General features: G+C 36.2%; 1 protein-coding gene across 1 annotated transcript in view; it reads right to left on the bottom strand.

Moving 5' to 3' along the window:
* Window positions 1-10885, bottom strand: part of Spink5 (serine peptidase inhibitor Kazal type 5) — a 54852-nt gene extending 43967 nt beyond the window's left edge. The window contains exon 1 of the mRNA XM_042055168.1: window positions 10847-10885. Coding sequence (XP_041911102.1) covers window positions 10847-10885 — 39 coding nt within the window. The remainder of the gene's footprint in view (window positions 1-10846) is intronic.
* Window positions 10886-15828: the final 4943 nt, after the last annotated feature.

Genomic DNA, 15828 nt, shown 5'->3' with positions numbered 1-15828 from the left:
GCATGACTGTACTTGTCTCTGTGTGTGTTTGCATTAGTTCGTATATCTCTTTGTGTTTATCTGTGTGTGATGAAGTAGAAAGCAGATGTGGAAGACGAGAACTTGAAGGATGAAAGAGGGAAGTATAAAAAAAGTATATCAATGAAATCCATGTGACTCTAAAGGCATAATATGGTGCACACGTGACATAAATGTATATTAATGTCACATTGACACCAAGGCAGAAAACAAAGATTTAGAGGGAAGGACTATTAAAGAAAGGGTAAAAAAGAACAAAGTAAAATAACATATGTTTGGAAATACATCATTTGGTATGCTAATTTGCATGTCTTTTAAAAAATAACAATTGATATAATAGTCATCAAAAAACAAAATGTTAAAGTAAACAGAAACAAACAGAGGTAAGATCTGAAGGCCATGGAAGATGCAAACAATAGATAATATTACTGGCATGAATGCTTTAAAGGATGATAAAAATATAGAACTATAATTAAAAATAGTTGTACAAAATTTGTGCTAATACATATGAAAATTAAAATGGATGTATGACTGAACAAATATGCTAGATGAAATAAACATGTTGAATACATAAATAAAGATTATTTTAATTGACATATTAATCTGTGATAGTTCCTCCCTAAAATGACAATCTAAAGAGTTTTACAGTCAAATTTTCTTAAGTTTTAGAAAACTTTGTGAGACATAATAATTTACAAGTTACTCCAAAAATAAAAATGTTGTAACATTACGGAGGTATTATTTATGTATCATAAAAGTCACTCAAGTAATAACACAGTGATTTTCAAATAAATCTACAGAATTGTAAAGCTGTCACCAGACACCAGTTTGGGAATATTACCATCTACTTAGAAATTCCCCAGGGCCATTACAATCTTATTGCTTAGATCTTGCTTTAGGCATTGGCAGAATATCTTTCTGACAAAATGTGCTATTTCTGAATGTTTCATACAGATGGAATTGTAAATATGATTGTTTAATTCTAATTTCTTTAAGTTTGCAAATTATTTCTGATATTCATCCATTTGTAACACTGACAGTCACACATTCCTCCCTATTATTCAATGTTACTTCAGTTCATACATATTGTTTGTTTATCAGCTCACCTCTGGACATTTATGCCTTGGATTGTTTAAAGTTTTGAACTATTAAAAGCAAGACTTCCAAGCATACAACACGTCTGACGTTGGGGAGATTTTTTTTCACTCACTACGTTCCTAGGATTGCATTTATGGGGTTCTATAGTGGATCTATGATTAAAGTGAAATTGGGAATAAAAGAGAGAGAGAGTGAAATCTGTGCTATTTCTCAGTTATGTACATTCCATGCCTCAACCCATGAGTTGACATGCTGAACCCATCATTTTATCATAAAGGAATGATTTCCAAGTTTCTCTCTATTGATATTGAGTAACCTTGCGTTGTTTGACACTATAGGTTTATAATTCAATTTGAATTTGTTTATTAAATGCTCTAACCCTTTTATATACTTCTAGGATCAACTGTACAATTTCCTTGTTAAAATATTAATGTGTCAGACTTTGTTGACTTCCCATGGGAGCCCTTGCCTATTGGGAGGGGTGGATGGGGGATGGGCTGGGGGAAGGGTGGGGAAGAAGGGGTGGGAGGCAGAAACTGTAAATGGAAAGTAAAATAAAATAAAAAATAAATTAAAAAAGAAAGAAAGTAATCATGTCAACTATTTTGACATGATTTATGCTGAATTAATAGATTTTTTAAAAAGTTGCTATCTTGAAAATATTGACTTTTCCAAATAATGAGAAGGGGTTATCTCAGCTTCAAACTTCATGGCAATGTATCACTTAATTATGTTACCATGTGCTGGGGATTACTTTGCTTAGGTAATCTTATCTTTGTAGAAAACATCAGAGATATAACTACAGAAAATTACATAGTATGATCTACTTTATTAAACTATATAACACACAGGCATGTACAGGCACATGGACACACACACACACACACACCTACTGATAACCAGAACAACAGAAGATTAAATCAAACCAATAAGATGATGTAATGAAGAGACACAGGAATTAAATGTATGACTCTGGCTTGTGTCACATGCCTCTGCTTTACATATTCAACAGTGCATAGGTTTGTTTAGCCCGGTAGCACTACAATCATGTGACTATAACATTGAGCTGTGATGCTAGGATTCCTATGAGGTTTCTAGACAATGGGTGTTTCAGTTCTGTTATAATTTTGTAGGTCCTCGGAGGTCCTGAACATGACTGTGCTTAAATCCTTCATTTCTCTTTGCGATGTTTTGCAGTATAAACCACACACTTCCTATTATGCATTTTATGGTCTACAGATTTAAATTAATACTATTAATCTTGACTTATTCATTGCTAGTGCATAGAAGTACAGTTGGTTTTTACAACTGGGCTTGTACATTGAAACAATTCTATACACATTTACTAGCACTAATGGTTTTGCTTTTGTGTGTACTTAGTAATTTACTTGTGTATGTATCATATCATAATTCTGTAAATATAGATATGTTGCTGCCTTTACAAGAACTGTGTATTTATTTAAATAAAACTGTCTAACAATGACTAGAAGTTCCAGCTCAATGATGACTAAAAACATTAAGGATAAACTATTATTTTCTCTCATTAATTTTAAGGACAGGATACTTATCCTCTATCTTTAAACATGTTGCTAACTGTTTTCCATAGTTTTTCTCCATTAGGGAAGCTTTCTACATAAACAGTTACTAGCTCAGCTACTGGATTTTATTAACTCCCTTTCAACATCTTTTGCATGGTTTTGCCTTCTCTTCTATCAATATATTGTGCTAGACTAATAGATTATTGTTGTTGTTGTTGTTGTTGTTGTTAGTGAACTTTGAGTTTTTATCTTGTTTCCACTTGCAGATCGCTTTATCTTCCCAAGGCTGTGGATTACACTTTTGTTAGGGTTTCCACATCCCCGCTTAACACTTGTCAGTAGCTTCCAGTTTTTATAATCTCCTGCTGTGGGTATTGTCTCAAAGCAATGCTGACCTGGGTAGAATGAGGTGGTAATGAGTCCTCTCTTTTATGAGAGTCTATAGAGGATTAGGATTATTTTTCTGTTAGAACCTGAGTCTTCTGTGCCTGTACTTGTCTTTGATTAGCTTTCATTTTTTAAAGGTAGCTTATACTATTGCATGTGTATGGGTGTTTTTCTTGTATGCATATGTATGCAGCATGATAGATAAGAGGCCAAAAGAGGGCATCGGATCTCCTAGAAATGAAGTTACAGATGTTACAGATGTTACAGATGTTAGGGGTTCTGGGAGTAGAACATTCTGGGAATAGAGCCATGTCTCCAGTCAGACTCAAGTTCTCTAGCTGAATTAGATCTGATTTGATTATTTATTTGTTTATTTGTTTATTCTATGTATCTGTGATGTAATATGATATGGTGTGATGTGGTTTGTGTGTGTGTGTGTGTGAGTGTGTACGTGTGTGTGTGTATATGTGTGCACATGTGAAGGTCAGGGAACTTTAACGGCCTTAGATCTTTTTTTATTATATATTCATCTATTTATTTGTATCAATATATTACAATATTATATGACATAATATATAATTTAATAAATTTGCTCTCATATTTTTAGGTGAGTCCCAGAATAGAAACATTTCTATTTTAAAAAGTAATTTATTTGTAGTGAAGCTCTATTTCTTTCTTCTCATTCTTTCCTTTAAAGTTATAACATGACTGTTTCAATATTTTGTGTGCATTTTCTATAACTACTCCAAGTACTTTTTCTGTCAAGTTAAACAACTGTATGCACTCAGAAACATTTTTTGATATTTCTCTTATATATGATATTCTCTTATATTTGATATTTCTCTTATATATGAAACTTACATTCTTCATTTTCACAATTCACACCTTTAAAACAGTGCACAATATACAAAACACTACACAGGTGAATGATTCTCAATTCTCCCCTAAAGTTTACTTTTGCTCTACTTTCCCCTACTTTGCATTACCTCTTTGACATCTTCCCTCACATGATTTGCAGTAGCAATGTCTGCTAAGCAAACATAGGCAGCTGTTATCTGCAAACCTGGCTTCTTTTTTCAATCTCCTGTGACTTGGGAGCTTAATGGTCAGCCATTGAGTTGCCATAAACTTTGGTCAAATACCTCTACCTAAAAAGATTACAGATGGAGTTTTGGGCATGGGGTGACCATTACATTTCGTCTTCACTTGGGTGCCTTGTTTCCTGAGATCTTGTATAGCTTTAGGTTTGACTGGGAGTGAAATGTCTGGGCTTCTCTAGACTTTGAAGCCTGAGACACCTCCCCCAAGCAGGACTGTAACCCCAGGTACATCCTCCTTGCTCCTGGTGGAGACCATCACATCCACAAAAACATGTATGAGCGGTGCAGTTCTACGTTATCCCCAGTTAGTTTTGTCCCTTTTAGCAGTGCACTGCAGCTGCCGATGCCCAGGGCTAGCCTGGCAAAGAGCCTCAATAGCAACTGGTGAGGACAAGAGATGGCTTATTGCTAAGCCAAAGAATCACCCTTCCCATTCTTCCTATCCAAAGTGCAGCAGTTTCCAGCACAACTGCATAACCTGTAGATAATTTTTAGAGCACTAAAGAGATGTTTGATTAATTCTTTCTAACTTATATTTAATTTGAGGGAAGAGATTTCCTGATTTCTGTATATCCTGAAGTCTCAGCAAGTAGGTAATTTTAAAGGGTTGATTATAAACTTGATAAGAATAATTAAAAACAAAAATGTATAGCTCCTTTGCCTTATACACAAAATTGCAAAATCTATGAAGAATTACTATCCAGAGTACATTAAAATTTATTCTGAATAACTATGGTATAGCTTAAAACAATGGTCTCATGCCAAGAAATGTCTAAGATTATTATATTAAAGGCTAAAATTATTTTAACAATTACAGAAAGTCACTTGATAATGACCAGCACACATTCAGCAGACTGGGAATCAATAGAGCTTCCTGAAAGTTGATAAAACTCATACTAACTTCCCAGAAGATAAATAATTAGCAGATAAAACCGTGGAAGTGTTCCCTTTAATATGAGAAAAGAGGAAGTGCTCTTTAGGTGTTTAACCCCGAAACCTTGCCAGTGATGTAAGGAATGAAAGAGAAATAGAGAATTAACTAATATTGAAAGAAAATAATTAAACTATAATTAATACAGAGTATGTTATCAATTGCTAAGCAAAATATATCACAAGGATCACGCTAAGAGAATTAACATAGCTGACAGAATTCCATCATTTTATATTTTAAGATTCCCACTTAAATTTTAGTAAACCTCATTCTACAGATGTAAACATTCAAGTAGTAGTAGCCTTTAACTAGATTTAAGATAAAGTGTGTGTGTGTGTGTGTGTGTGTGTGTGTGTGTGTAAGCATTTGTTAATTTTTTTATCATTTACTTGTGTTTCATATTTTTAAACACCATTGGTTAACCGAAGTTCTAATTAAGGAGACTTAAAGAGGAGAAGAAAGGAAGTTGTAGAGCTGTTTCAGAAGAGAAACTCAGATTTCAAAGGAATGGCCAGTCCTCCCAGCTTTTGTAGCTTAAAAGGTAGTCCCTTTAATTACAGAAAAGGGATTTGCAGGTATTGGCCGGCTGAGTAGCTGGCCTGGGATTCTTTAAAGAGTGAGACTGACTGAGCCCCGAAGAAGAATTTAGTCAACTATGTTTATCGCGGAGCAGAAGTTCTCAGACATTCCTCGGCTGCAGCGTTGCCAAGGAAGATGGTAGCTGGGTTAGTCCACAGATGATACAAGTAATTAGGGTGTGTCTACCTTGACTGATCATTTTAATTATATGTCAGGGCCAAAGGAGGAGGAAGAGAAGTAAGAAATTAAAGAAAAAGCAACATAGGGGACCAGGAGGTAATCCCCTGGTCAGGCTAGCTGGTAACAGTCTGTATTTGGTCAACCAAAATTGTGAGATTTTGTAAGGCAGGCATTTCCATTAATATGGAAATGCTTATTTTATCTATTAATGTTTTAAGAGTTATTTTTGGATTTTTCTATGATAAAATACATATCCAGTGAAATGGTTGTGTGATGCTCCTTATATATTCAGTGTGGTTTTTTTCCTTTCATTTTATGACTTGTTTTTCTTTTAACCATTGGACACTAAATTCATGCAAAATAATAGCTTGAATTCCAACCTGCAAAATAGACACGCATGAGTCCAGTTGAATTAAATTAGGAGAACACTCCAAGCGTTGTACCAGAGAAAAAGAAAGGAATAAAACAGGGGGGAAAAGGCAAAGAAACTGACTGAAATGCCTGCCAATGCATGTTAAAGACAGTGGCTGGCTTTTAAAATTTAGTTGATAAAATAATGACAGCCAGAGATACACAGATCGCCCATATTACACAGAAAATACAAGTTCTGAGGGGTGTTATAATCTCTGTAGTTCAAGAAAGGTTCATACAGAAACTAGACAGACAGGAGGTAAGAGAAACTGTCTCAGAAAGCTCTCCCCATCTGGCTAGCTCCTCAGCATCTGTCAGTGTTTCCTGAGTTGGGTCATGGGTTGGGCTTATGGACAAGCTGTACCAGATACTCAGCCCACCCTTAGACTAAGTCACATTCCCTCCCTTCTAAGTGGTTGGCTTCACAATAGGTAATTAGGAAGCAAGCAGATAACTCCAAATAGAGTCCAGGAACTTTTTGAAAGTAAATGTGGCTCACCTTTCCTGGGGCAGCCGCCCTGGTGGCTCTTGATAAATCTCCCACGCTCTTATTGGACTTGGCTTCTTCTTCTTCTTCTTCTCTGAGAAAGAGAGAGGAGTAGCATAATTTGATGTTAAAATTACTTGTTGCTTGGCAATCTTTAGGAATAAAGACAGACATGATCAAGTTGCTTTTGATTGCTTACTGTACTCCGTCTGACCTGCCAGAGTGAAAATAGTTCCCATAATGAGTGAGCAAGACCCTCCATGCTCAAAAAAAAAAAAGTCTCAAATATGTAAAAGGATAGACAAGAAACTTGGCACTTAACTAACATACCTGACCTTGAATACTTCCTTCAGTAAGATGACTATATTGCTACTGTAAACACTGGTCTGTGTCATTATTTGCAACATTTGAAAGACTATTTACATTGAACTTGACAGCCCATTATCAATGGCAAGATAATCCTAGCAAATCATAGTCTTCTTCTTCCCAGGTGAGCCAACTATTTTATTACACAGATAAAGAATAGCAATTTAACAAGTGACTCTAATGTTAAACTATTTTATTCTTGTTTAAAATTATCAGTAATTACTTTATTGAAAGATTTGACTTCACATATATGACGAAAGGGAATCTTTGCTGTGAACAAGATGCTTGCTGGTTCACGTGCAGCTTTCAAAAGAATGAGAAAGTGTTATTACACATGCATGGAATCCCCCACGCTAAATCCTGTCCTGCCATGCGTCTTCATCCCTTCAGTACAAGTAACACATACATCTAGTGCTTTGTAATGTCAGTATTATTGAATGCGTCACATTAAATCCTTGACATATGCCATCATGACTTTTGAAAAACCAATTATAGGATAATTGTCTTAAAAGGATAAGCTTAGCATTGCCTTGATATGAACATTGAAGTCTTGAAAGTATTCAGAAATGAAGATGGGATCCCTGCTAAAAAACATATCAGTGGCCTGCAGGTGTATATCAGTGGTACAGTCCTTGACTAGCATTCAGGGAGCCTTAGGTTCAATCTTTGACACTACCAAAAATATTCAAAAAGAATCTTAAAAAGAATTGTGATACTCTGGTTCCAGGATTTAGAACTGGTAACACAAACCTTCTACTGCCTTCTGTCTGTCATTGAAGAGAAAGAAATCAAGCTCAGGAACGTCGAACAGATGCTGAGACGCTGAGTAACAATCCTGGTAAATTTCCAGTATTCTTTCTGAGCCCAGCAGTGAAAGCTGCGTTGAGATTTTAGTCCACCACACCCTCGTACAATCCTAGCCTGTTCTCCCTGGCACTTCAATGGGGCTAAATGCGTTCTACACAAATCTCTCTGCTGGCTAGCAGCCACCAGACCAGTCTGCTTTCTCCTCAGAGAATCTGCTCCACCTCTCAGCCAAGGCAGAGTCAAGTCTTAACAGGCCCAGGAATCTGTCTTAAGTTCTTTGCATCTGAGAAACAGGAAGTTCAGTGTGGAACTACATCCTGAGAATACTACAGGGTGCTGGTCTATTTGCATGGGGCTCCCTGAAAGGCCTTTGAAATCCCATTGAGTGATTATTAAAGTCTTTCTGTGTGTGTGGGTGACAATTATCCAGTTTTATCTGATGGGAGGTGCCAGAATGGTCTGTTCACCCTGTGTTCTTACTCGCCTAGGTTTAAAAGATTAAGGTGAACGAAAAATTACAAACAGACCACCTTCATGCCCTTTTTATTTCAGAGTCTAGCTGGTCATTTGAACATGTGCAAGGCAAAGGATTTTACTCACAGTATCCGTTTGCAAAAGATGCATAATTCGTTGTCCGAGCCATAGGGATTTGGAACAGGTTCGTTGCTTTCGGAACACAACTGCTTATTAATTTTCATCAATGCTTGAAGTTTTCTACATACATCCTAGAAAAAATACAGTTATACCATTTAAGAACGTATTTAACAACCTTATTTAATAGCATCATGCCCATGCAAGGAAGTCATTCAGTCAGTTTAAACAACACAAAACAATGATTCTGACTTGCCCATTAGAAACAGAAAACTCACCTAATACGTGTTTATCTGATACAACTGATTATACAGAAAAACGTATGGCAAGGTGTTATAAATATTCATTTAGTAAAATATCTTCCTTTCTTACTATTGTTATGGTGACACTGGATGTTATAATAATAATAAGCTAAGTGGATGCATTAAATACGAGTGAGTACTGAAACAGTAGTAATAGCCACTAGACTGGGAGAGGATTGCTGGAACACTGAGACCAAGTGTATGAGCACTGGACACTACCAAGGGGTCCTGCCACATACTCTGAAATGTCTACTGCATTTCTCTTAGCAATATTTGCGGTTATCAAATGTTTGCAAAATGTTTCTTCATATTTGGAAAACAAGTTTCTATAATGATTCATTCCCAGGACAAATTCCAGCTTCTTTGGCCTAAAGGCTGACTTACTTTAGTGCTACTGGGGCTGAAAATTCAAGACTCTTCTCCCAAAGAGTTAGGACAGGCTATGGTACTTGGAATTCCATTTTAACCTCCAGTACACTGTCTAGTACTACTGTTATCTGTATAACATCCTCAAAGACATGTTGTGATCTTCTTGATTTGGATTTCATTTTGGTAAATGCCAATGGTCCCTCTTTATCAAGTTTAAAAGGCTGTGTGGAGACCATTTTGAATTTTAGAATCCACAGGAAAGGATAGTGGAACAGTCTCTGAAGCAAGGAAAATTTGTTTTCATTCCTGCGCTCAGCGTGTTTGACTTTGTCCTTCCTAGGGCTGAAGTATATGTGAAAATCAACAGCGCATTTGTGCTGGGGGAGTGAGCACTCATTCAAAATGCTATCTTCACCACCAATGAGCAAAGTTTACTAGGCCCTTAGATCAAACTTGCCAAATTTGCCATTAATACTTTCTTTAGATTTCTCCCTAAACAAATCCTGTTCTAGATACTTCCATCAGAAGGAAAATAATAAAGTTTTTTTTTGGGGGGGGTTCCAACTATCAAACATACCTCTTCCAAAAAAATTGATTATAGGAGTCTATGGACTTTACAAAAGCTTTATAATAATTGAATCCATCAACAATAATTTGTTATGAGATTACTGTTAATTCAACATGATAATACATTAGTAAAGGAGCAGAAACATGCTGATCTGAGAAGCTCACAGAGAAGAATGGGTAATGTTTTATCTAATCCAACTTCTTAAATATGTCTGGAAGTTTCAGCTACCTACAGAACAATTAGTAAGCAGACCAACCCATCACTGGGAAATCTTGCTAAGGGTGACCTGTTAAAACATCTTTGACTGTTATCACTGTTTAGTGATCTCTCAGAGAGACGTAGTAGCAATTTATGGTAACAGACTAGGAGCTGGCCATCTTGAGGTCTGATGTGTGGTTTGTTGATGTTTTACGCCAATTTAGAAACTTCCAAGATTGCCAAATGTGAATGGTTCTATAGAGCTTTCAAAACCTTATAGCAGAAAGGCTATAAAGCCTGGTATCTTCACAATAAAATCATAAATCTTGTAAGGTAGATATTAGACAACATGTATAGAAAAAAGAAATGATAATACTAGAATGAAACTCTAAATAACTTTAATAGTTATGAAAAACTCCATAAATTATTAAAAAAAAACCCATCAATTCAGAGCAGTTTTGACTGGGTTCCATAATGTCACAGTTAAACTTCATAATGTCACAATTAGATGTAATTCCTTAAGGGATCCAGCTTTAAAAGCAGCAAGTTAAGAAACTTGCTCACAGTGGTCAGTGTGCTCAGAGATGGTTCACTGGTATTTTGCTGAGGTTTAAATACCCAAGTTTAGTTCCCTAGGATGCAGTGAAAGACCATAAAAATGGAGAGCTCTAAATGTGTTTCTCCTTGGGGAAAACTGAGTGTCTTTAAAATGATGAAAAATAGAAGGTTGGTACTGGAGCAGATCTAGACTGAGATGTCATCACTCAGAGCCACGGAGATGACTCTGCCAAGCAACTCCAAGCCCTCGGCTTGTTTTCGTTTCACTAAAGGTATTCTCCTTTTCCACATCTCAGAAAGAAACTGGATCCACCTCACGTCACATGCTCTTGTTGTTGTCTCCTGTCCATCCACCTACCTGGCAATCAAATCCTCCAGGAGCTGGCCTTGCTCCCATTTTTGTATTGCAATGCTAACAGATTTGTTTTGGCTTTATAATGACCCTTCTCCAATGACGGGTTTGAGCCTATATATAAGATGCTTTCTGGTGGCGACAGTGCCAGTCCATGGTATTCTGGCTCATGTTTGAAATATTCAACAAGATTCTATGATGCTAGGAAGACCTCAAGTTAATGAATTTTCAGGAGAACAGCAAAGATCCCAGCATCATGAAGAGTTTTCTGTTGGGGGACAATATCCAAAGAGTATTCTCAGAAACTTTCCTAGAGTGAAGTCTGTTTTCTTGTGTGTATCTTGCCTTTTATTTTGATATAATAAGGTAGCTAAACCTGTGGTTTTCAAGAAGATTTTCAGCACAGTAGAATTCGATGATATCAAAGAAATTCAGTGCAAATTTTTCAACCATTGCCTGTGATCTGAGGATTTAATGTGTGTCCTGCTCTCTAAAACCCAGACTCTGCCATAGTCTCGTGAGCTATCATTGACTAGCCAAACTTGGTTGAAATAATAGAGGCTATATATGTGAAATCCTCTAGAATATTTACGGAACAATGTTTCTTTTCTAAAAAAACAGTTACAGTGAGATACAAACAATTTAATAATGTTTTAAAAGAAGTTTGGTAGAAAGAAAACCTACTTAATTCCTTTGTTTAATTTTCATGGCCTTTGAGAGATGTAACAAATTTAGCTTCACATACAATATTGTTTTAAATGATACAGCAATGGCATACAAAGCAGCTTGTAGACAAAGATAAAATATGTACAGGACAAAAACATGGCCTTTTCAATTACCTTTCAAATAGATATAAAATGTATTTCTATACAAGGTGGTTCTTTTGTTTCTCAATAACAGGCCTGTCATAATCAGCTGAATACCTTCCTGGATCCAGGGTTCTTCCCTCACAGGTGCTTCTACCAGGGCTGCTGTAAGCTGTCAAGATCTCTCCTGGACTTTGATCCTATCCTTATTCCCATGCTTTCTCACCATAGAACACTCTGTATCTTTTTTTTTTTTCATTTAGAAATAGAGACCTCCTTTAGTTCCTCGAATATTCTGTATCTTACTCTTTTCCTCCCTAGCACTATTATTGAGAGAGCCATTATTTTTGCAATTTACCTGTCATAAAAACTAAAGTTTCAGAAGGCATGAGTTTTATGTCTATTGTTTACTTCAGAGTATACTGTTTTTTTCAAAAGAGATAAGAAATATTAAATAGATATGTATTTAATTATATATATATGTGTGTGTGTGTGATGACTATGCACTGTCTACAGACACATATTTCTTTGAATAATAATTACCATAAAATACATATATAGTATCCTGGATTTTTCACCTGCTGAGTAAAATAACAGCAATTTCTTGGTTGATTATTTTATGTTTGTCTATGGAGTTTTAAAGTACTATTTTAGCATGGTAGATTGCCTCTTGCAAATGTCTTATATAAATAATATATTGAAAGAGGAGAGACAGAGAGACTAAGAAAGAGACAGAGAGATAAATATTCATGTTTGATCCCTAAAGGCCTGTTTTTGCATTTTTAACAAAAGTTATTATTGCCTGTCAGTATACTGTCTGTATTATTAACATGAAAATGTTGGCCGAAAAATCAATTTTTTTGGTAACTTTGAAGGAATTAAATGAGAAGAAGCTAGACTGACCTGAACAGAATCCCCACTGACGGCATCTGAGACAAAAATGCAGAAAACAAGGTTAAGAGATATAAACTTTTTAATAAATTAGACATATGATTCGCTCAGTGCAAGGCTCTTACTATTTTACTGATAATGTATTCTACAGTCAAGATTATCTTGACTGCATTAAGATTTATGGTGACAGATCTCATGATGGCACTGTCACAAGGGCCCAATGCTCACATTGTACTAAACCTACCAGATTATCTACTTCGCCCCATAACTCACTGAAGAGTAAGGCACAGCCTTCCTCCTTGACAGATGATAGCACAGTGCACATGGCAAATACACCACACCAATTTAAATATAACTTAAAACACCCAAGTAGTATAAAGTTTAAATTATATATGTGTATATATATATATACAATACCAATTTAAATATAACATAAAACACCCAAGTAGTATAAAGTTTAAATATATATATATATATATATATATATATAAAATTTCATTTTCTGAACTCTGGCTACTCTATTTCCCAATTACAGAAGCAAAATCAGAGCTCTGTCAGAAACTAAGGTTAATTAAAGTCATAGACCTATTTCACACTCATTAACTTAATTTCTTATACCTTAGATTTATTTTATGAAATGACATCATTTGTGTATAATGATCTCAATAGCTTTATATCTGAGGTTCAGTGTCATAAAAAGAACTGGTCAGAGAAAGGTAAATCTATGTGGCCCATGTCACCCTGACAAGTAAACACAAAATTAGAAAATTTATTTTCTAGCTCTCGAAGAAGTCCTTAATTCTTCAGGAACAATATTTTCAATTCATTTAGAATGTTAAGATAGGATAAATGTAAAAGGAAATATTGTTTCAAAACAAGAACAGTCAATATAATTTCTTTTTAATATTTGCTTACCCACATCGCTTTAAAATACATTTAGTAATTGCATACCAGTTTTAAATGTCTAATGCCTGTAGGTAGAACAAACTGGATGCTTGGTGAAGACAAGATACAAAATAATCTGTTGGCTTTTCAGAGCTAGTATAAAATTATCAGAAGGGCCTCTCACAGAAAAAAGTTCAATTGTTCTCAAACCATTTTCATTATTAAGGATAGTTTGAGGTTTTAACATTCTGTATATAATTACATATGAGTTATATACATGCACATATACACATATGCATACATTAGTTTATATATATATTATATACATACATAAGTATTACGCATGCACACACACACACACACACATATGTTCTAAGTGGGGGATGGGGAAGAAAAGCCCCTTCCCCAGGCTCTGAGATCTATGGCAAGAAACTTTCAATGTGTGTAAATTGCTCACCTTGTGTGAGATAAAGAGCCAGGGTCAGAAGCATTAGCACTGGGTCTGTCTTCATGCTGAAGGTGATGTAAGTCAGTTACAGGTCTGCTATGTGCATTGCTCAGCTGGTGCTCTAAGACTGATCGTGTGAGCCGCAGCTCACTTTTATACATAGGGTGACACACACACAGAACCAGTTGTTCAGGCTCATGCTAGACTCCTTAGATGGCACCAGTTTAGTTTCCATCCTATAAGATCCTGCCAAGGTATCAGATTTAAGCAGACAATGCCTATTTCTAGCACAGTAATATGTTTTCATGATTGTCATCCCAGAAGGCTAGAGAAAGGACCCTACTGGGCGCCGATCATTTCTAATCCTATATGAGCTCCCCTGTGATGTCAGACATGCTACTGTCTCGTCAAATGTGTCTCTCTCTAACTAACCTCCCTTCGTGAGTGAGAGGGGAAGGGAAAAGTAGACAGATTCCTTGTCCTATCCATCAGGAAAAATGTAAAGATTTCCACATCTGAGGAAAGTTTTGCACAGATTCCATCTGTAGATATTCCCAATTGGGACTTAATGACTATATAGCAACTACAAACTTGGCATTCTTTTCCCTTCACACACCGGTAAATGCAGAAACTGTGAACGCAGGTCTTATATATAACGACCTTTAAAAACCTCCCTTGGGCTCCAGATGGAGTTCAGTGGTGAAGCACTTGCCTAGCATAGGAGAGCTCCTGAATTCCATCCCTACCTAGAGCCACAAAAATAATTCTCAATCAAAAGATTATTTTATCCTCACCAAATACCACACTCCTCCCAAAGAGTAAGGGTTCAAACCTAAACTTTCCATAGCCCATGCATATCTAAATTATGCTGTTTCTGCTAAATTAAATTTATTCTTTTGTTACTTGGCCTTCCTGCAAAGAAAAAAGTTATTACATATTATAAATATAAGAATGTGACCTTTTTTAGCATATTGTTTGTTTTTCTCATTCTACAAAGTGTACATTCTAAAAGACAGCTCATCTTTCACTGTTGGCTTAGATCTCCCACGTAAAGAACATTGGGAGTTTTTGTTGGGCTCCTAACGATGGAAGTGAAGGTGTCTCTCACTATTCTACCAGCTTGTGGGACCCTTTCCCTCCTCCTGGGCTGCCTCGTCCAGCCTTAATACTACATCTTGTTGTTCTGTGTTCAGTTGATATCACTGGGAGGCTTGCTCTTTTCTGAGGGGAAATGGAGGAGGGATAGATCTGGGGATGTTGGGAGGAGGGAGGGGAGGTTGTGGTTGTATATATAGTGTAAGAGAAGATTCAATTTAAGAAAATAACTGAAGCCACAACCAAATAATTTGATTTCAGTAATTCTCAGGGTTTCCACATACATAGGAAGGAAAAAGTCATGAAATCAAAGAACTTTGTATAATCTCGGCACTTTCAAAGTCACACTTTTTCCCCCTTTCTCTCATAAAATAATTTGTAACTCATAAAACAAACATTGACTACTAATTTTTATCCCATTTTTGTTGCTCAATAAGATAGTGACTGTGGAGAGCAAGGTCTGTATATTACTGTCCTAACTTTAAAAACCAGAGTCTGTCATAACTCAGTGTAAGGAAAACGGGCCAGGGAGTCAGGCGGTCTGTTGCTGCTATTCCTGTCTGTGTGACTACAGCATAATGGAAATGAACCAGCTTTGGATCCAAAACTTGACTCACCAGTTCCTATGTTGCCTTGGGCAAGTCACTTCCTTCCTCTGAGCTGTAGTTCCCTAACATGTAAAACAGAGTAAGCAATGCAAGGGCTGTACAATTGAAAGGCTCGGATGGTACCCAGGTGCTGTGATTGTGTGTATGCAACTTTATTACTCTAACAATACCAAGACTATGTGATACCAAGACTATGTGGTGAGCTTCATTGCTAAAGACAGCTGCTCTCCCGTCATGAAATGTCAACCTGCTTGA

This window comes from Arvicola amphibius, chromosome 5 (assembly GCF_903992535.2).
Source record: "Arvicola amphibius chromosome 5, mArvAmp1.2, whole genome shotgun sequence".
NCBI classification, from domain to species: domain Eukaryota; kingdom Metazoa; phylum Chordata; class Mammalia; order Rodentia; family Cricetidae; genus Arvicola; species Arvicola amphibius.
This window is presented reverse-complemented; position numbering and strand designations above follow the sequence as displayed.